At 42.3% G+C, this 22,310-nt stretch overlaps 1 protein-coding gene across 2 annotated transcripts in view; it reads right to left on the reverse strand.

Moving 5' to 3' along the window:
• The window catches only part of LOC137324233 (LIM and calponin homology domains-containing protein 1-like), a 409,488-nt gene that overhangs the window by 93,784 nt on the left and 293,394 nt on the right, over positions 1-22,310 (reverse strand). Inside the window, exons 5-9 of one of the 2 annotated variants that reach the window (XM_067988389.1) lie at positions 15,324-15,354; positions 6,102-6,212; positions 4,151-4,346; positions 2,152-2,404; positions 296-598 (exon numbers count right to left, since the gene is read on the reverse strand). In XM_067988389.1, the coding sequence (XP_067844490.1) occupies positions 296-598; positions 2,152-2,404; positions 4,151-4,346; positions 6,102-6,212; positions 15,324-15,354 (894 nt within the window). The remainder of the gene's footprint in view (positions 1-295; positions 599-2,151; positions 2,405-4,150; positions 4,347-6,101; positions 6,213-15,323; positions 15,355-22,310) is intronic. The other variant, XM_067988383.1, reaches the window with a different exon arrangement.

The raw sequence follows: 22,310 nt of genomic DNA on the forward strand, positions 1-22,310 counted from the left end.
CATTCAAAACCAAAATCCTTAGAATGGATCTTCATTATCCATTTCAAAAGCACTTTAATTAATTTCTTTCAAATTTAATTAGAATGAGATCTACTTGTGGAGAACTTTACGGTTAAAATTTCCTCTGATCACAATTTCCCTCATGCTCAGTTTTAAAGACTGGTCATAGTTTACCAAATTCTCACAGGAGACCATGGTATAATAAAACCAAGTATAGCAACAACACATTGTGCCTCACCACAGGAACTCATGCCTTTATTTCACCTCTATGAGAGCTCTACACCATGTTGCTGACCTGCAGTATCGCTTAGATGCCGGCATGACTGTGATACCAGCTTTCTGAATTCTTTTCAATTTCTTCATTTCTTCTTCATCTTTCCCCTCCCATTTTGTACCTTCTTTGGGTGCTCCGTGCCCTGGGTCTTCAGCCACACAAACTTGCAACTGCTTCTCAAGACCACCAGCATCCCCAGTAGGTGCCGGTTCAAATTGCACAGCTGCCTTAGAATCATCAATGCCTTGAACTTTGGAAAACATAGATGGTGTCTCGACAAAATCTTCATCGTGCTCTTCTTCTATAGGCTCAGGGTGACTATGGCTAATGAGTTATACAACATATATTAAGGAAGAAAAAGTTGTGGCTCTTACACATCCTCCCAATTTACATTATAAGCAGTGTTACAGATCATGGCAAACCATTTGAATCCTCAGGTTTCATTCTGGATATCATCTAACTTCAAGTGGCACTGTCAACTCAGAAGGGCAAAAAAACAATTGAGGTGGTCTCTTAGAACATTCTTAATTATTACCAAGAGCAGCAGGCTGTTAGGGTAGTAGCCAGCTAAGGCTCAGCCACAACCTTTTCCACAGCAGTATTTTCGAAATGCTGTACACTGCGACCTAGATTTAGTAGTTTCAAGCTAAAGGTTGCTCTGTTTCTGCACTGTGAAATGCACTGAGACTATCACACCCGTCTCCTTGATGCATAACACACAGCAGGTGGTTTGCTTACATTTAGGAATTTTTCTCACAAGCTGGGAGTTACTGAATATAACTAAACCTCTGACAATAATGCCCATTGAGCAGACTGATAATCATTTTACTGCAGCTCAAGTATTTCCATTCACTTAACATGTCTATGTCCCTTTACAGACTCTTTGTGCCCTCCTCACAGCTTACTTCCCCACCTAGCTTTGTATCGTCAGAAAACTTGGATACATTACACTTGGTCCCTTCATCTAAGTCATTAATATAGATTGTAAATAGCTGAGGACCAAGCACTGATCCTTACGGCACCCACGAGTTACAGCCTGCCAACCTGAAAATGACCCATTTATTCCTACTCTCTATTTTCTGTCTGTTAACCAGTCCTCTATCCATGCTTATATATTACTTCCAATCCCGCGAGTCCTTATCTTGTGTAACAACCTTTTGTGTGGCACCTTATCGAATGCACTTTGAAAATCCAAATATACGACATCCATTGGTTCCCCTTTATCTACCCTGCTGGTTACATCCTCAAAAAACTCTAATAGATTTGTCAAACACAATTTTCCTTTCATAAAACCATGTTGACTCTGTCTAATTATATTATGATTTTCTAAATGCCCCCTTACCACATCCTTAATAATGGATTTTCCCGACAACTGATATCAGGCTAACTGGCCTGTAGTTCCCTGTTTTCTCTCTCCCTCCTTTCTTGAATAGCAGTGTTACATTTGCTACCTTTCAATCCACTGGGACCATTCTAGAATCTAGGGAATTTTGGAAGATCACAACTAATACATCCACTATCTCTGCAGCCACCTCTTTTAGAACCCTAGGATGGTAGGCCATTCGATCCAGGGGATTTGTCGGCTTTTAATCCCATTAATTTCTCCAGTACTTTTTCTTTACTAATATTAACTACTTTAAGTTCCTCACTCTCATTGGGCAGTAACAGGTGTTGCTAGGACTCGTGAGACGGTTGAGTTTAATAGTACTATCTAATGAGCCACAAACCCCATTTTATAACCACACCAAAATATCTACATATATAATGAAATCATATTGTAATAGCTCCACCAATGAATGGGTTGTAGAGGCTTTTGTCATTTGTGAATGTTACTTAATACCTGTAATTCACAAAGCATGACTTAATGAGGCACTTACCTGAAAGGTCGCTCCCCTCCTACAGGTGAGGTAGTGTTGCTCCAGCTCTTCCGGTAATTTTCCCCTCGCTCTGCCCGCTTTTTCCGAAGAGGCGCTGGCATATAGGCTGTATGGTTGCTCTTGTTGGGTAGATACTGGTTAAAAGGCAAGGATGATTTGGGTTCATTGTAGGAAGCCCGTCTGACAGACATGTCGTCTCGCTTCACGTCAGGTGCCTTCTGTGTTACATCTGATTCAGAGTCACTGCCACGACCTTTCAGCGTACCCAAAAGAATAGTGTCAGAAAATAACCTGTCACTTTGTTGTGACACATTTCAGCAATACCTACATGAAGTTGCAGACCAGTGGTACTCAAAATGTAATCTGTCTCCTTTTCACCTGTAGCTCTTGTCAGACCCCCTGAACCGTACACTCTTCAGCCTCCACTCATGCCCTCCCATCTGTGTAATGTTCAACCAACTGGGACTCTGTTCTGTTTCTGTTTGTTTTCTTGCCCTCCAGGAGGAAGTGGCAAAGGAATGCTATTAGGAAGCAGGGTAATCCCAACTTCCATACAGCAATTGAAAGGATCCTAATGAAATATATCCATTGATCCTACAGTTTCATTGTTCCTTTGTCTCCTTGTAGGGAACTTCCTGGTCTCCACCTGACAACTGCCCAAAATGGCATGATGGAAATCAGGAGCTCACTGTGAGAGGGCAGTAGTACACAAAAACCCTTGTCCTATTACTCCACAGTGTAACATGTTGCAGCAATCCTGAAATTGCCCTTGACAAGACGCTGGTTAGTGCGATGGCCCTTGACAAAACATTTGTAACAAACCTCCTGGGGTCACAGGTGCATTCACATTTGAAAGCCACATTTTTTTTCTCTGTACTATATCTTAAATCTGTGTACGGATTAATAAACTCTATATGAAACAGCCCTGCTCGGACCACCATTACTTCTGTGAGAAGGAATGTTGTTCTGCACATAAACAGTCTTATCAATATATGTTTCATTATTTTCCAAATTGCTTACTCTCATCACTTCTCAAATTCTGTCAATGTTTTCACACCAATTGTCGTTTTCTGTGTTAGTTTTCTCCGGCAGCTGAAAATGAAACCTCCCACTGCCATCTCTTCATTCACACAGTCTCTCTGGAAATATTATCTAGGGAAAGGGCTGTAATGTGCTTCATTTCCTAAACTCAATCATTTTAAGTGTATGTTTTCTTCATTTACATTAGGTAAGTTAACATACTTTGTAATTGTATCTCTGTTTTAAAAAGTCTCACTGGCATTTCTAGTGTGGGCGTTTTCTGCTTTTCAGTCCATGACTTTTGTTGGACTTACATTATTTTTATAAAGCACAATTGAGTAAGAACATTGTAAACAGCAGGACAATTCATTCAGCTTTTTTTGTCAATGGCCATTCAGTTATTGTCAAGTATCACCTTTCATAGATTAGGTTCACATGCATATCATATTAATGGGCCAGTTATACTACAGTTTGCCTCAGTGTAGGGCAGTTTGGCTTTGTATCAATGCAAACTTCGTAGTGTAATTTGGGTGCCAACTTGCCCAAACTCAGTTTAGCAAAGCAGCATGAGACCACCTCCGGGAGATTGTCTCATATTACTTCAATATCATACCTACTTCCATATAACTACAGCCCCGTGTGAAGCAAAGTTTAAAATCTGTAATGTTAGTGGAGACGAAAAGCTGCCATTTAAACAGCATTCAGATGCCACTAAGCAGATCTCTGTGCACATGTGCAGTTATACGTGGGCAGAGCTTCATTAGCCCTGGCCTGAGAGGAATACGGGAGTTGCCAGTATAGCTCAGCTTTGCTGGCCCCATGTCACTCTGCAATCCCGTGGTGAGCTATAGTCTCATTTAACCACATATATCTCCACAGAATTATGCTGCATACTGACGGGTGTCAACAGTCCCAGACTTATTACAACAGCTGAATTTGCCTGTAGCAGATATGCTCCAGGGACCTTGTCACTACCTACCATCACTACTTCCTCTAAGTATCACCTCTGGGGATGGAGTCTGTTGTGACCGTGACCCAAATGAATCCAGACTATCAAAGGAATCATCTCTGGCATGTCTGGGAGGTGACAGAGAGTCACTGCGTTCAGAGTCCCAGCTGTCAATGTAGCCACTGTCCCGGATGCTTCGTTTTGGACTATCAGTGTCCTCCATCTCCTGGTGACGGGCACAGCATGAAATAAATAATTAAGATAGGCCTAGATTTTAAAAAGTTACTTACCCCAAACATCAAGGGTTAAAAAAATGGAACAAAATCAGCAACTCAGACACTGCCTTTCATTTGCGTATCATGGTCCAGAGATGTGGATGAAAGAAACTACAGTGACTGTGGTTGGTGGAGCTGTGCATTTTCCAACTTCGACGCTCTCTTATTAAAATATCCTCTCATTTTCAAACTGCTCTCCAAATAGTCATGATCAGGTTTTGTCCATCACCCATTTACAAACACCCTGCCTGTGGCCATTACCAGAGCCCAGTGACAACTTGTGGATTACAATGTAACAAAGTCTATCCTCAACTTCCCCCGTCACTGACAAATGGAATTCTTGGATTAAGGAGAAATAGCTTTCAGAGGCAATCAGCAACGAAAATATGCAAAAAGCTTTTCCCCTTCTCTTAAAAAAAAATTCCAGTGCTTTGCTGCTTGCCAGCTATTGGCTTTGAAGGATATGAACGCACTTGCATCTGACCCACATGGTCGGAGCACTGAGAACAATCGCTGCCTTTGACAGCTCCTGATTATAAATTCTTTCCAAGGCAAGAAGCCCATACTAAACACTGAAACTCTAGCCCAAGGAAAGGTCAATGGAAGCCATCCCATGCGACGCTCACCCCAGTGGTATAATAAATCCCTTGTCTCAATTAAAGATTACTTTAACATTAATTGCTATTGCAAAGGCCAGATCACCACACATATGTTTAAAAGAGATCTTGGGTTCATTTTACAAAAGTCTCTATGATTTTGGATTACTTGCGACAATTTAATCATGACATTTTCCATGACTGAAAGAAAAGTAGTGTCTGATATCTCACCACAGAATATTTACAATCGGTACCAAATTACTAGAAATTCAGAAACAGCATACTAATGAAACACAGTGATGTTCTTGTTCACTTCTGCGGATATATCACGTGGTTCAATGATCCAGTTCTTTTCACATTTTGTTACAGTTATTTTCTACCTCACTAATAAGTTTTTTTTAAATCTCAAATTAAAAATTTTGAGAATACAGCAAATGTTTCGAAATGATATAATTGTGAACATTTGAACTATTTTTAATGACATACTCTGTGCCTCTTTTGAAAACATGGATGTTAATGAAGGCAATATTTACCAAAGTTACTGTTATTCAGTGTTGGGAGTGGAACAGCTTTCACTCTCCTCCACCAAGTCTGGGACAAGTTTATGTCAACAAAATAACGTAAAAATCGTGGTATTAAAAATGTGTTAGCAATGGAAGTATTTATCGTACGAGTTCAAAAATAGTTACATTACAACCTGGAAATGACACTGTATGATATTATTGTATGAACACCTGACACGTTTCGATCAAATTCCTTTGTTCACTATTTTAACAGAAGCTGCTGCGCTAATGCCTCCATTAACTTTGATGTGATTGAATTTGATAAGAAAGCATAAGCATCTGTACAATAATATCACACAGAGTAATTTCCAGGCCTATACAGTTTGCTTTTCCTCCCTCTATTTATAATATTAACAAAAAAAGCGTTCAGTGTTTTAGCTGGACTTTTCCAACATTGTACTAATAATTTTGCTGAACAAGTGAAAATCAGCAGTACATTCAGGTAAATCAGAAAGTTCTGTACACTAATGATAACAATGCTTGACAGTACAAAATTCCAGAATTAAGGAAGCACACACACAATAACATTAAAATTGAAATTTATTACCTTTTGGATCCGAGACAACAATCCTTCAAATTCTTTCAGGTTCAGTGTCGGCCCACTGTAGGATGTGCAGCTGTTTGCTGCTTTTCCGAGCCAGTAAATAGTGATCAAAACCTGAGGGAAATAAATGATTTTAGTGATTTAGGATACACAGTGTTGCTAGCAGTACCGCAATGCCATGGTCACATTAAAAAAAACATCAATACTGTGTTCGGAAAATCACATTTATTGTCAAAAAATACAAATATATACAATGACATATAGGCAGTGATATGCCATAGCCAGGAACTGTTGAACTGAAACATATCAGTCAGCGGCTCCCTGTATATCGGGTGTAGGCCCTGCATGCACCTATGTGTCTCTCAATGGAGCCAGACAGCTCATAGCGCGGTGAAAGCATGCACAGAATAGGCTCATTAAAGTCCCAAAATTTATTTAAAGTAGGGGGCCTGAATATTAAGTGACTGAGTGTCTGAGCAGCACTGCAGGTGCTAAGTGCCCATTTCGAATGAGGGCTTCAGGGAAGCCATGGGGGCGGGGGGAGACTTTGTTACTATGTACCTTCACCATAACATAGGGTTCACTTGATTGTTGCCACTGTTTTTGTGACCCTTAACAGCCAAATCCACCAGGAGACCTATGCCAAATGGCTGGATTTTTTTTTTATAAAGGGCAGCAATGTTTAGGCAACCAATAGTCCTTCATTAGCTGCCTGACCCAACCCGTGACGTTCCGAGAATATCATGCACTATGCACTGGCAGTGCCACAAAGGTATTTAAGTAAACCAACGTTACATTTTTGTGTAAGATCAGCTCATCTCAGCACAGGTCAATTTGCTGTGGATATGGCTGGCCACCACACTTTGGTACTATTTTGAGGGAGGTGTAAGAACAGAGGGACCTGGGGGTGCATATTCACAAATCTCTGAAGATGGCGGGGCACATTGGTAAGGCGGTTAAGAAAACACATGGGATACTTGGCTTTGTAAATAGGCAACGAATACAAAGACAAATAAGCCATGCTAAACCTTTTACAAATCTGGTTAGGCCTCAGTTTGAGATCAATTCTGGCAGCACACTTTAGGAAGGATGTCAAGGCCTTGGAGAGGGTGCAGAGGAGGTTTACCAGGATGATACCGGGGATGAGGGGCTTCAGTTATGTGGAGAGATTGGAAAAGCTGGGATTGTTCTCCTTAGAGCAGAGAAGGTTAAGGGGTGACCTAATAGAGGTACTCAAAATTATGAGGAGTTTTGATAGTGCAAATAGGGAGAAACTGTTTCCTCTGGCAATGGGTTGGTAACCAGAGGTCATAGATTTACAATAATTGGCAAAAGGACTAGAGGGGAAATGAGAAGAAATTTTTTCACACAGATCTGTTAAGGTCTGGAACGCACTGCCTGAAAGGGTGGTGGAATCAGATTCCATAGAAACTTTCAAAAGGCAATTGGACATGTACTTGAAGAGGACTAATTTACAGGGTTATGGAGAAAAAGCTGGGGTGTGGAACTAAATTGGACAGCTCTTTCAAAGAGCCGGCACAGGCACGAAGGGCAGAAAGGCCTCCTCCTGTGCTGTAAGATTCTATGATTCTATTCTATGGCATTGCTGCACTCGATACTGAAAGGTTAAACACTCTGCCAACTTAATCTAATCTTCCACTAATCTCCATGATGCAGTGGCTCAGTAATGCTCAAAATGGCTAAACATACTTATTATCGAGCTGATGCTGTCATACTGCACCCCCTCCAAAGTGTACTGTCACAGTTGATTTTAAAGGAAAACAAAAGCTAAAAGAGAACTCGTTAATTTGCTTTCAAGTGATTATTATGACCAAATAAAGGCTAACCTGAACTGCTGGCTTCTTACAAAAAGCATAGATGCATTTAAGGGGAAGCCAGATAAGCACATGAGAGAAAATGGAATAGAAGGATATGCTGATAGGGTTAGATGAAGAGGGGAGGGAGGAGGCTCGAGTGGAGTGGATAAGTTGGGCCAAATGGCCCGTTTCTGTGCTGTAGACTCAATGGCCTGGATTTTCACTCCCAGCCGTGGAGAGGGGCAAGGGTGCATTTCCGGATGGGAAACCTAGAAGTATGGGCTTCCTGGACGTCCTTACAGTTTTGATGTAAGAACGACATTTAAATTTTTTCAACAGGTTTCCCGCCCAACGGCCAGCCAGATTGACAGACTGGCTGCCTGTCTGACGGGAAAGCATCCAGGGACTGGATCGGAGTTAAGTCTGACATCGGGGGCTTGGGGTCGGACATCGGTGTGGGGTCAGAGACATCAGTGGGGTCAGTGGACATCGGAGTAGGGGGGGGGTCAGCTGATGTGTTGGATGTGGCTGGTGAGCTTGTTGGGCCTGGAGGAAACATTTCTGTTCCTCCTGGCCCATAAGCTGTGCAATAAAGGCACTTACCTGTTGATCCGGCCCTTCTCGCCTCCTCTTAAATGGTGTGAATCAGAAGGCCCGGGAATCCCGGCCCCCAGGAGTTAAAAATAAAAAACCTATTAAAATGGAGGCCCGCAACCTCCTTAAAAGATTTTACCGACTGACCCGCCTCCTGAGAACAGATTGGTTACCCGCCTCGGTTAAAACCGAAATGGGCAAGTTGGTGTCGGGTTTTACATTTTTACAATTTTTACCTTCTCCCGTCCCCAACCCACCCGTCCTTGGGGGTTAAAATTACCCCCTATGTAACTAGTTTCCCAGTTGACAATTTGCAATGATTCCATTTTCATTTTTAAAATGTATCTTCTCTGTGAAGAAAGAAATAATTCTTCAGATATGTAAATCTATTACTATTTCACCTTGAACTTGATCTTTTCTAACAATTGTACACACACAAACCCAATAGGCGATATGATATGAAGACTGAGAATTTTAACCTTGTAATCCCAATACTGTACACTTCTAAACTCATCTCCATTTAATCCTAGAATTAAGCTTTCTCCAGTCCATCTCCTCCTCTCTTTATTATCTCTAGGATTGAGCTTTCTTGAATTTACCTCCCCACCTCAATCCTGGAAATAAGCTTTCTGCAATCCACTTCTCCCAGTGATGCTGACAGTAGTACTAGGCTTTCATTGTAACTCACTGTCAGTAGGTTTATGAATGCAGCCTAACCCTCCTATTTCTTTCATCTGCCTTTTTTTTTTAAGGAAGTTCCCCTCCACATCACGCGCCTTCTAGGGGGTGGGTGGAGGCTCCGCCCCTTACAATGGGAACTCACAAAAACATTTTCCAGTCCTTCTGTCACACTCCCACCAGAGTTATGGTGGGAGTGCACCGGAAGGGCTGAGGAATCTTGGCCCTCTTTCTCACCACTCCCTCTCTGTTAATGCACTCTCCTTTCTCTCCCACCCAAAAGCCCTGCTCCCCAGCTTATCACCTTTTCCATTCGCCCAAATCAACAGTATTAGCTTCTGCCCCTATCATTTCCACTTCATTTCACCCCTTCCCTTCATTGCGATGCCTATTCCCCCTTCACAGCCATCCAGTCCACCCCTCCCTTCTTCCCTTCATTGCCATCCATTTTCCTTATCACTTCATTTCCTCTCCTTCTAACTCCCTTTCATTGAAATGCTCTGCTCTCTTTCCTCTCCAATGCATTGCCAACCATTCTTCCCCTTCATGCGGTTCATTTCCCCCCTTTCCCCTTCTCTTCAGTGCCACTCCTAACTGAGTGCAGTTGCTAATGGAAGGATTCTGGCTGCTGCATACTGCAGGCTGGAATGCTGCTTTCTCGCAAGAATTCCCACTTTCAGCATGCAACGACTGGGATCTCTTCCATTCAGAACAGGTCTGTGATAGGAAGAGAGGGGCCGAGTCCATGTTAATTTTTGTCAGGAAACTCTGATATGGGGACAGACACCACAATGCTGACAGTCAGTGTGAAATGCAAACAAGTGGCACGTATGAAGCTGTAGAGAAAATAGTAGTGAGAAGGGAAAAAGAAAGGGAGAAAAATATGGCACAAATAAACCTGGGCCCATATTCGGGAGCCTCCTTATAATATGCAAATCGTGTCCTACATCAAATGGGCGGAGCGTGCACAACACATGCTCAACCCATTGATACTTGGTGAATGAGTGGCCTAACTAGCAGTCCTTAAAGGGACCGCTATAGGCTGCTCCAGAAGCAGGTAAGTCTTTTTTTTTGTGCAGCCAGCTTTGGCTTACTGCCGGCCCATCCGCGCTCCCTGACCTCAAAGCTTGCCTCTCCCCCATTAACATTGGGCTTCCGGCTCGGCTCTGTGATAGAGGCACTGGATTTCCCACCTCCCCCGGACCTGTGAACACTGGTTTAGTGCTTGCAGCTCAGTGGCATTATGAATTTAAGGCCTCAAAATAGCTCGGGCCACTCACCAAGATCCGCGCAAAGTAAAAATTGGCCCCATGAAAACAAGAAAGGGAAAAGCAGAAAAGAAGATGGAAATAAAACTAAGTGCCGACGGTGTTGGTTTCTCAATGGAACTGCTCCCTGCCATATATAACTTACATATTCAGAAATGGCTGGCGTAAGGGAAGTGCAAAATGGGGGGTCTCCATAGAAGAAAAAAGGAAATAACTTTGGACTTTTATCCAATATTTTGATATTGCATTTGGGTCAGCACAGTACTTTATACTAGAAGCACTCTTCCTATGTTATCCCTTTTCTTTTAGGGTTATTAGCTGTAGAAAATAACTAGAATCTAACATTTCTACCAACCACTTGACAACAGTCATCAAGCCTAAGAGAAAATGATTGTTCACGTAATCAGGTTGCAGAAGAAACCACACAATTTCAACATTGTTACATCTGAAATCCATTTGAGAGTCAATGAATCATCAGGTTGTAGAATTTATCTTACTGAACACTGGATGGTCAAACATTCAACTACCTCCCTCTGGCCTTATACAAATATTTGTTCACCGAACATTAAAATTGTTCGTGATAGCTTTTTTTAAACATTTAATTAATTGTTTTGCTCTATATTTCTTGTTTAAACATTAAACATATTTAAATTTGTATTTCTGGACAAAAGGAACACTAATTTTATGCAAAGGTATAAAATTAGTATATAAAATTAGTGGTCCTTTTGTCCAGAAATACAAATTTAAATATGTTTAATGTTTAAACAAGAAATATTGTTGTCAGTAAAAAAAAACATGGAAATGTTTTTTTCATGTGTTGAAACAAATTTGCCCTTAGGATCTCAACGTATTTGTATCTGAACCTTGTTAAAGTTTTTCCACTTTCTTTGACTGTAATGTGCAGCACCAGGCTATTTTCCCAATGGCATTTCTGATAAGTTATCTAATGAGAAATAAAACAGTGTACTTACCATGAAATATCACTATTAGTAATAATTAGTGGTGTACCCTGGAAAAGGGCCTAAATTAGGCAAATAATATATGCTTGTAACACAATATATATGGGATCTGGAATGTATTCCAGGTGCATGAGCTACCCAGCCATTAGAAGTACTTTCCTGAGGGCACTAGGCAGTTTAAAAATTAAACAGTGCTCTCACCATCCATGAATGCTAGCTGTAACCATGGCAACTTCCACCCTGACTGCCCCCAAGCATTCTGGAGTGTTAGCAGTACAAAAAAAACATGATTAGTATGCTACAAAAACAAAACAAAATCTGCAACTCACAACCAACTTATACAAACACTACAAAAATGAAACAGGGCCAAACATAGGCTCCCGCTAAGATCCTGTCCTAATAATTAGCAGGTGTACACAGTGCTTCACTATAAGGTCAAAAACCAAAGGACAATAAATGATCTCATAAGCACCATGATTACAATTGTGTCAGACATTTCAGAATACTCCTGTGTACTATTCTTCACAACAGAAAATAAGGGCCTGAAATTCTGCGATTTCTGGAAGCCGAAAGTGATACAATTCCAGTGTTGGGATCAGAATATGGGGTGTAAACCAGTTATGCCAGAAATACTCTCATTTTAAAATAGATGTTAAATTCTAGTGGAACTGGGTGCTTGCAGAAGATGCACCTGCCCCCACAGTGGTGCAAATGCCAGGACGATGAGGGCAAAACTGCTGTCCCAGAAATTCCACCATTTATGTTGAAATTGAACCTGAGTAAACATGGGCCTATAGAAAAGAGAGGTAAGTCACATTCACGGCTCATAAAACCAGGAAGTGGTTGAGTTCACAGACTTTGACTGTCCACAGTCTTGTCTAAAGCATCAGCTTTTACTGGAGCGATTAGAAAAATCTTCTTTCAGCTGCACTACCAAAATATTAGAGCACTTGGAAGTGGGGGTAATATACTGGCATGGATTGAGAATTGGTTAACAGACAGAAAACAGAGAGTAGGAATAAACGGGTCTTTTACAAGTTGGCAGACTGTGACTAGTGGGGTACCACAGGGATCGGTGCTTGGGCCCCAGCTGTTTACAATCTATATCAATGATTTGGATGGGGGAACTAAATGTAATATTTCCAAGTTTGCTGATGACACAAAACTAGGTGGGACTGTGAGTTGTGAGGAGGATGCAAAGAGGCTTCAAGGAGATATAGACAGGCTATGTAAATGGGCAAGAACATGGCAGATGGAATATAATGTGGAAAAATGTGAAGTTATCCACTTTGGTAGGAAAAACAGAAATGCAGAGTATTTTTTAAATGGTGAGAGATTGGGAAATGTTGATGTTCAAAGGGACCTGGGTGTTCTTGTCCATGAGTCACTGAAAGCTAACATGCAGCAAGCAATTAGGAAAGCAAATAGTATGTTGGCCTTTATTACAAGAGGATTTGAGTACAGGAGTAAAGATGTCTTATTGCAATTATACAGGGCCTTGGTGAGACCGCAGCTGGAGTATTGTGTACAATTTTGGTCCCCTTACCTAAGAAAGGATATACTTGCCATAGAGGGAGTGCAACGAAGGTTCACCAGACTGATTCCTGGGATGGCGGGATTGTCGTATGAGGAGAGATTGAGTAGACTAGGCCAGTATTCTCTAGAGTTTAGAAGAATGAGAGGTGATCGTATTGAAACAGACAAGATTCTTACAGGGCTCGACAGGGTAGATGCAAGGAGGATGTTTCTCTTGGCTACGGAGTCTAGAACCAGGGGTCACAGTCTCAGAATAAGAGGTAGGCCATATAGGGCTGAGATGAGGAGAAATTTCTTCACTCAGAGGACGGTGAATCTTTCTCTACCCCAGAGGGCTGTGGAGGCTCAGTCATTCAGTACATTCAAAACAGAGATCGATAGATTTCTAGATATTAAAGACATCAAGAGATATGGGGATAGTGCAGAAAAATGGCATTGAGGTAGAAGGTCAGCTATGATCTTGTTGAATGGCGGAGCAGGCTCGAGGAGCCGGATGGCCTACTCCTGCTCCTATTTCTTATGTTCTTATATTCCTATGTTCTTATATTCAGCAATTTGAGACAGGGAAATCTTATTCTTTTCACCCTTTGTTATAGAGCTCTTACTATAGGGTTCATTATGACCATTCCATATATGTCCTTATGATAGTGGCAGAACAGGAGCCAGAAGAAGAGGAAATGACAGAGGCATGCAGATCAAGGCTATAGCAAAGGAGAAGATGACCGACTCAGAGGTGCCATTCCAGCAGAGTCAACAGATCATGCGATTCGTTCAAGAACATATCAGAAGTGATTTGTTTAAGGAGGCAATGATTCAGTAAGGAGTCTTTGAAGGAACTTATATAGCGCCTTTCATGACCTCAGGACATCCCAAAGCGCTTCACAGCCAATGAAGCACTTTTGCAATGTAGTCATTGTTGTAATGTAAGGAAACCAGATAATTTGTTTTAGTGATGTTGGTCAAGGGATAAATGTTGACCAGCACACCTGGAGAACTCCTCTGCTCTTCTTCAAATAGTGCCATGAGATCTTTTACATCAACCTAAGAGGACAGACAGGGCTTTGGTTTAGTGTCGCATCTGAAAGACAACACCTCTGACAGTACAGCACTTCCTCAGTATTGCACTGGAGTGTCAGCCTGGGTTATGTGCTCAAGTTTTACCACTAAGCCAGAACTGACACCTGACAAAATTGAGGAGGGATAATGCACCACTGTCACAGGCACAGAGGAGGTCATTCATGACTTTGGCTGGGAGTATTTTGTTGCTGCGAGAAGAATGCAAGCTGGATTGGAGGGATTCGAACGGGGATTTGGAGAAAGGGGTCACAAAGCTGGGAAGTGATGACAATTTCAAGGACCTTAGAGTGGAAGGGGAGATTGGAGATGGACCATTAGTTGTAGGGGATGGATGGGCCAAAAGGGTTTTTTTGAGGAAGGAGATGATTTCAGCAGTTTGTGGTGCCTGCATCTCCAAGGGTACTTCAGCAGCACCCAGCCCAATGTGCCCTTGGAAAGCACAGCAGCCCACAGCTGCCCACCCGATGGATTGATTACCTTAGTCTGGTAAAGGTTTGGGGCCTTTCTAAAGGACTTAACAGGATTCACGCCAGCTTTCAGCTGGTGTTAGTTGCATTGTGGTCTACCGAGGGCATAAATGGCAGAATTGCAGGGAAGGCCAGAAACTCTCCCAGACACACCCCCTTGATGTGGGGGAGGGAGGCGTTACGTGGAAGATCCGCTTAGTGCTCTCCTCCCACCAGAATTGAACAGGAAGGAGACATGTAAACAAGGCAGAATCCCAGTGTAACCAGGTTCACCCCCAATTCCTGAAATCCCTGAGGTTGGAAATCTTCCTTTCCACACTCTGCAACCCCAGGAATTTCAGGACCTATGTCCAGAACTAAATCAAACAATAAACAAGTTGAAATAAGATTTTGTCTCATTGTCTGTTAACCTTACTGGACATGCAGACATTCTTTGCAATGATTTTTTTAGTTCATTGCATTGTTTATAATTCACTGTTACTGCTTTAAGATAACATTGATATATTATACACTATTTGTGTTATTTCCTAGTAAGCCGCTGTGGTTTATATTATAGTGATCACATAGCAAGTATTAATCTTCAACAGGGATACTGCCTCTCACCAACTACATAGTGTGCACTACACCCACCAGTTGGTACAAAATTGACCCAAAGTAAAATACTTGCCCTCCCTCCCAGAGTCTACATATAAAATAAGGGATACATAGGAACAACACCAAAGCTTACAATTACATTGGCATTGATTTGTGGCACAAAATTCTGAATGCAGTGTTTCTCATGCTTTTTATACAAGTAACCCATAAAAATACAGTGATAAAAGAGACTTACATTTTTCAGTTTCCTGCTATACTCTGGTACCCTGATTTAACAAAAGAGACAAAATGGTTAGATAATATATGCAATGTTATCGTACTGTCTTGTTAATGATGTCTTGTTGGCCACACAGTTTATTCAAATTTCAACCTAGAGTAAATTTTAACAGGGAAAAATTATATTCATATTGCTTTTACTTCTACTAACAGACGATACTCATTTAAAAAAAAACTTTCTTTTCTGATGGGGATATTTTTGGGCAAGTTTTCCCCTTTTTTCTGTAAATGTTATCCCATTCTTCTTCCCCTTTCTGGTCTGTCACCTTGCAGCTGGAGTTCAGGTATAAGATAGTCACTAATAAACCCAATAAGGAATTCAGGAGAAACTTCTTTACCCAGAGAGTAATAAGAATGTGGAACTCGCTACCACAAGGAGTAGTTGAGGCAACTAGTATAGATGCATTTAAGGGGAAGTTAGATAAACACATGAGGGATAAAGGAATAGAAGGATATGGTGATGAGGTGAGATGAAGTAAGGTGGGAGGAGACTCGTGTGGAGCATAAACACCGGCATGGACCTATTGGGCCGAATGGCCTGTTTCTGTGCTGTACATCCTATGTAATTCTATGTAATATAACCATCAAGTTTGAGTTATTTTTCCTTTAACTCAATTTAATAAACAAAATATCAAATGAATTATGATCATACATTTGACAATATTAATTTTAGAAGCAATGCTGTTCTAATTTCTTTACCGTCAACGAATGATCCTGTATTTAAGACCCAGTAGTAAGTGATTAACTGAAATATTTCTAATACTATGGTGCAGTTAATCGTGTGAATACTAACACAACCCAGGAGGTTATTCTATTATTAATGTCTTACCTGCTTTCAGCAAAGTTTTGTATTTTAGATTAAATGCAGTCATTGAGTAGCACTTTTTCACTTCAGTAACATACAATGTGAAATATCTCATTAATATTTATGTTATTCTTGTATACATTTGGATTCTTTACATTATATATTAACAAGGAAGACATATGGGAATATTTGCAGCGAAACGTTTAATCAAAAAGACAGAAACTGTGTTACCAGATATAGATATATAATTAACCAAAGAGGTAGTCCCATGAACAGACTATAATTGGAAGGTAGTACACCAGGTTACCATACCATGGAAGAGCCATAAGCACATCATGGGTCAATGGGCACAAAGGCTTTTTAAAAGTGAAATCTCAAGCCTAGGCAGTAATGTTGACTTTAAGTGATAGTGTAAAACAAAAGATATCGATTTAGCTGCCTGTTATACATCTCTCCCCATTTTCATTTCTATTGACTTCAATGGAAATAAAACGGGCAGCTGAATCGATATCGCCTGTTTTACACTATCATTCAAAGTCAAAATTACCCTCCTAGTGTTATACTAGTATATTTATTCTAGGAGTGGGGCTCAGAATTATTCACCGCTGCTGAATACAGTGATGTTTAACACATAAAAATGCCATATTATTTTAAAACTAAAATGAGATTGGAACACAAAGGATACATTTTTGCAGCTTACAGCAATAACTTGATCTCTTTATTCTTTTGACATTCATAGACTGCTTTAGCTTCACTCTCATGGTTTATACCATAATTAGAAATGCTTGGTTTAATAACTGCCGTATAACTCACTGCCAGCCATCTTTTAGCTGAGCTGAGTCTTGCCAGCTTCAAAGTGGCATAGAGCGAAACTCACGTATGTCATTAGATCCACTTTGAAACATTGGGGTAGAGTTTCCGCTTTGGGCTCAACCGGGAAATTACGCCCAAAATGCGGTCGAAATTGTGCTGGTTAGCTTACAGTTCAAGCTGCTGACAAAATTCATTTGCAAAATTACACACATAAAATCTTCAATGAACCAGCACAATCAGGCAGCGTAATAGAATGTAATTGTTTATTTTATTTTATTTCAATTAAAAAGTATTCCATGATGTATTTAAGAGTCATATCCTGGTGCAGTTTAATTAATACAGATGAAAATGGGTTTATTAACAAAAATAAGCATTTTTAATAAGAGTGTCCAGTCCTCCACCTGTGAGTAACCAGATTTAAAATCACTGAAAATGAATCTAAAAAACTATACTGAACCATTTACTAGTTTAAATGGTGTACACTAGTCAGTTTCTTCGTAAATTAAACATTTTTTGATATGAAAAAACTTTTGAAGCCCCTAAGAAAATTAATGCAATTTAAAGAGCCTTATCGAACCAGTGTAATCGGCGGAATCTTGCAATGTCGACCTGGGGGCGTGGCCAGTTTTGTGGGCGGGGCCTGATCCCAGCAAACTGAATCTTGAACCAGCGGAAAAGATCGCGGAAAACATGAATGTAAGTGGTTTTGGGTGTAACTCACTTACGTTTAAAATCCTGCAATCTTTTGCACTGGTCCAGCCGATTCCGCCTAGAATGCGTTGATATTACTGGAGTAAAGGTGCGGAAACTCTATCCAAATATCTTTGATCAGTGCAATACAGCAAGCATACTGAAGCAATAGATCACATGACTGACACAACATCAGTTATTATTATTATAATACATCCTACTGATATTGAAAGATACAGGCCTCACAAATTTAAGGAACAATTTTACAAAATTGGTGGGCAAGGAGTTCTGCCGGGAGCACACATTTGTAAAATCGTCACCATAATATTAGTGATACTATTTACCTACCACTTTAGAAAACTTGCTTAAAATATAAGAAACTTTGCTCTATTCACGTAAAATCTCTTTGGCCCTGAAATTCCACTGGGCTTCTCCCGATTTCCTGCCAGAATGTATGGGGGGGGATTGGCAGAGCCCCCAGAGAACGGCCATTGACACCATTGCCCCAGGCATTATGCCGATCTCCTGCCAAAGTTACAGCAGGAGATCGGAACAACTCTCATGGAAATTCAGGGTTTTAATCTGAGTTATTTACATAATAAAGTGTTTTATGCTCTACCTTCCATAAAAGATTTGCAATATTTGCTTAGGATGCAAATACTTTATTTACTTGCTTATAGTTCCCTTGTCCTTTTCTAAAATCTTCCTTCATTTTCTCAGTTACTTATATGATTCTAAAATATATTTTTCTCCCCTCTATTTCCCACAGTGGTTTGTAGTTCTTGTTAAAGCTGTCATTGGTACAGTGGTGTACCAGGAGGTTCTTCCCAATATTGAGTCTTTTAAACATTCATCCTGGCCCAGTCCTGACTGATTGACTGAATCGGCCTGCAATGCCTGAACTCAATATTAATCTGCTTCATAAACTTCTTTCTACAGTGCTGATGCAAACATCAGTTCCTCTCAACCTATTTTCTGAATTTTTTATTTAATGCTTTAAGCTGAACAAAATGCTGAAAAAAAAATCAAGGCTCGTAATTTCTTCGGAACTGCTCCCGCTCCGCTGACGTAACTTTGGCCCAATGCAGTGGATATCCCATTTATTCACGTAAATAGGGATTTCTGCCACACTTCCAGCAAAGTTATAACAGCAGAGCGGGACCAGCTATGAGGAAATCCCAAGCCATCATCTTTAACTTTCTATATTTTTCCCACCTTTTATGCCTCACTGTTGTTATCCGTACGTTTTCAGTCTGGGTGTCACATCACACAGATTGTTGTGGTGCACCCTGGTTATTGTAGTTCCACAGGAGCTGAGAGAAAACTACAACACATGTGATACATTCCTACATCACACAAACAGAACTTATGTGCAGCAGCTGGTTTGATGGATCAGAAGGTCTTTTCTTGCCCATCATTATCGTAAATTTGTATGTTTGTAATCCTTAATACCGAAGGCCCAAGTTAAAGATTTCCAATGAATGGGTCTGAAGAAATCAGGCCTCAGAGAAAGAGGGCACCAGAACCTTAGAACTTTACAGCACAGAGGGCGCTAAATTAGGCTGTGTAGCGCCCATTGTTTTGGCGCTACGCGGCCTCTCCAACATCCAAGATGGCATCATGGCGGCGCAAGCACGTTTCCAATCACGTGTACCGGACGCTATCTTGGTATAGGAGTTAGCACATGCGCAAATACCGAATGCTGGAAGCATGTAAAGTAGGGAGAAAATGCATGCAATCAGTGTGCAACGCTGATTTAAAGTGATAGACACCATTTTGGACCTTAACGCTCAACTCATCGCACAGTCTTAACCACGCACAACCGAACGTGTCTTAGAGTGCCTGGAGGACACCCCACCAGCGCTATTTAAATGGATCATGCAGGATTTAGATGCTGGATTATTGCTGATGGCGGAATGGGAAGTATTTTTTGAACCTCCCTATACTTACTGAGAGTTCCTCGAGTACATTTGAGAGTGGTTTGGCAGGCACTGCCTTACGGTTCGGAAAGTTCCAACTGTGGTTGAACAACATTCCTGGCAACTATGGGCGGTCTGCTAGGGCTCCCGCTGGGCACTGAGCACGACTGTGAACATGCAGAGAGGCCACGCATAACAGGTCAAGCTGCGAGGAGAGGGAGGACGAGGAGGCGCAGGGTACTGGGCAGGAGGCCCCACCCAATGAGGGCCTTCCGGGACCAATTCTCTTACCTCAACATGACCGAGGAGGATTGCATCCGACGCCTGAGGCTCACCAAGGAAGCAGAGACCGAGATCTGTCAACTGGTGCGGCCACAACTGCAGCCTGAGAGCAGGGCAAGGACAGCATTGCCTTTGGCTGTGAAGGTCACTGTGGCGCTGAATTTCTACGGCTCAGGATCATTTCAGGCCTCTGCTGGCGACACGTGTAACATCTCACAGTATGCAGTGCACTGCTGCATAAAGGAGGTCACAGACGCAGTGTACCAGATGAGGAACAGGTTCATCACCTTCCCTCTCCACAGAGACAAGCAGAACGAGTGAGCACAGGGGTTCGCTCGCATTGCTGGCTTCCCCATGGTGCAGAGTGCCATTGACTGCACGCACATTGCCCTGTGTGCCCCGCATATTAACTCGGCCATCTTTGTCAACCAAAAGGGCTTCCACTCCCCTCAACGTGCAGCTGGTGTACGACCACATGCATCGAATCATGGAGGTCAATGCCCGCTATCCTGGGAGCAGTCACAATGCCTTCGTCATGCGGCAGTCCAACGTGCCAGCTATCTTTCAAGCCCGCCTCAGCAAGTCAAAGGCTGGCTACTGGGCGACAAGGGCTATCCCCTCACGCCGTGACTCATGACTCCAGTCAGGAACCCACGCACACGTGCACAGCAGCCTATAATGAGAGCCATGCTGCCGCACGCAAAATCACGGAGCACACCATACGCCTCCTCAAACAACGCTTCCGCTGCCTGGACCGGTCTGGAGGAGCCCTGCAGTACTCCCCTGAGTGGGTGGGCAGATTCGTGGTGGTATGCTGCATGCTGCACAACCTCGCCATCATGAGGGACCAGCCTTTGCCACCAATGATTGGTGAAGACCCTGAGCCAGAGGTGGAGGAGGAGGAGGCTGAGGAGGAAGAGGCTGAGGAGCAGGAGGGTGAGGAGCTGAAATAGGAAGTGGAGGAAGAAGCAAGGGTGCAACAGGGACCACACGCCTTGTCTGCAAGGGCTCTGCGTGCTCACCTGATCCGTGCCCGCTATCAATAATGTCAAATCCATCCCCCAACCCACCAACAGTCCTACACTCCTCACTTTTCCGCTCCCACAAGCAAATCAAATCACCCTCCATCTGATTGCACATTGGTTCCCCCCTCAGCTCATCGCACAAATAAAAACCACCACCAAATGCAAATTCAACGTCACATTTATCAATGAATAAATGAAATTATGGAACCAGAACATAAACTATTCACCCTTGTGCATTCCCTTAGTGCCTGTTGCTCGTGTGCCTTTACCATTCCTAATGGTCTGACGCGGTGCTTCCCCAGTGGCTGGAGCATGGGTGGTGGGAGGCTGCTGGCCTTCAATGGAGGAGCATGTAGATGGCCTTGGACGACGACCTCGAGCAGCTCTGGGCCGGGAGGGCCCGGCTACAGACTGCATCATCTCGGCATGGGCTGCAACAGTCTGCCTGGCTGGCCGATAAGCAACAACAGGGGCACTGGCGGAGTGGCAGGGGTGGGAGCAGGAAGGCTGTTGACGTGAGAGAGGACAACAGGTCCGACTGCCATGGCACCACTACCACTCTCTCAGGGCGTTGCCTCAGCAATCCTGGTGATCAGCTGGAGAACGGATTGCTGGAGTGCTGTGACGTCTTGGAAGTCCCGTTCCACAGTGGTCCCCAGAGCCAGGATAGCAGCAGTCTGAGCTTCCATTGCAGCAATCTGAGCTTCTATTGCAGCAGTCTGAGCTTCTATTGCAGCAGTCTGAGCTTCTATTGCAGCAGTCTGAGCAGCAACCGCAGCTTGCGGACCTTTGATAACATCGGTTTGTGCTGCAATGGAAGCCACGACATCGGCCATCAGACGCTGCTTCATGATGGGTTCCACAGGTGTGCTGATGGAGGTGACCACCTGTTCCATGTTGGAAAGGATGGGCTCCAAGCTCTGCGCAAAGCCCTTTGCCAAGTTGGAGCTGGACTCCTCCATGCCCCTTGTGACTAATTTTGAATATTTTGGAATTATTCTCAAATAACCAGATGCGACCTATTTGGATCACTGTAGGGTTGAGCTTGATAGCTCTTGATTGTCCTTTAATGGAAAACACAAATCAAGAATTTGACATATCCAGCAAGACATCTTTTCCTTTTGTACGTGTGCCACCATTTTTCTTATCCCATAATATGACTGCCTGACATTATGTTAGGTGATTACCAAATTATTTTTCAACTTGTTTTTTGCTTAGCAAGTTGGACAGAAGACATTCAATCTCTGCTAATTTATCTGTTTTATATCCCAGTGTTGACAGGCTAATTAGTTAAGTGTAAAGAAACGACAGTTTAAAGGCAAGTATGTGTCTGTTCATCATAAGTGGGGAAATGTATTAATGTTCTATGTATCAGCATCAGGATTGGATTTTTGGATTGAGTTTGGTGCAAA

Source organism: Heptranchias perlo, chromosome 1 (genome assembly GCF_035084215.1).
Source record: "Heptranchias perlo isolate sHepPer1 chromosome 1, sHepPer1.hap1, whole genome shotgun sequence".
Lineage (NCBI taxonomy): Eukaryota > Metazoa > Chordata > Chondrichthyes > Hexanchiformes > Hexanchidae > Heptranchias > Heptranchias perlo.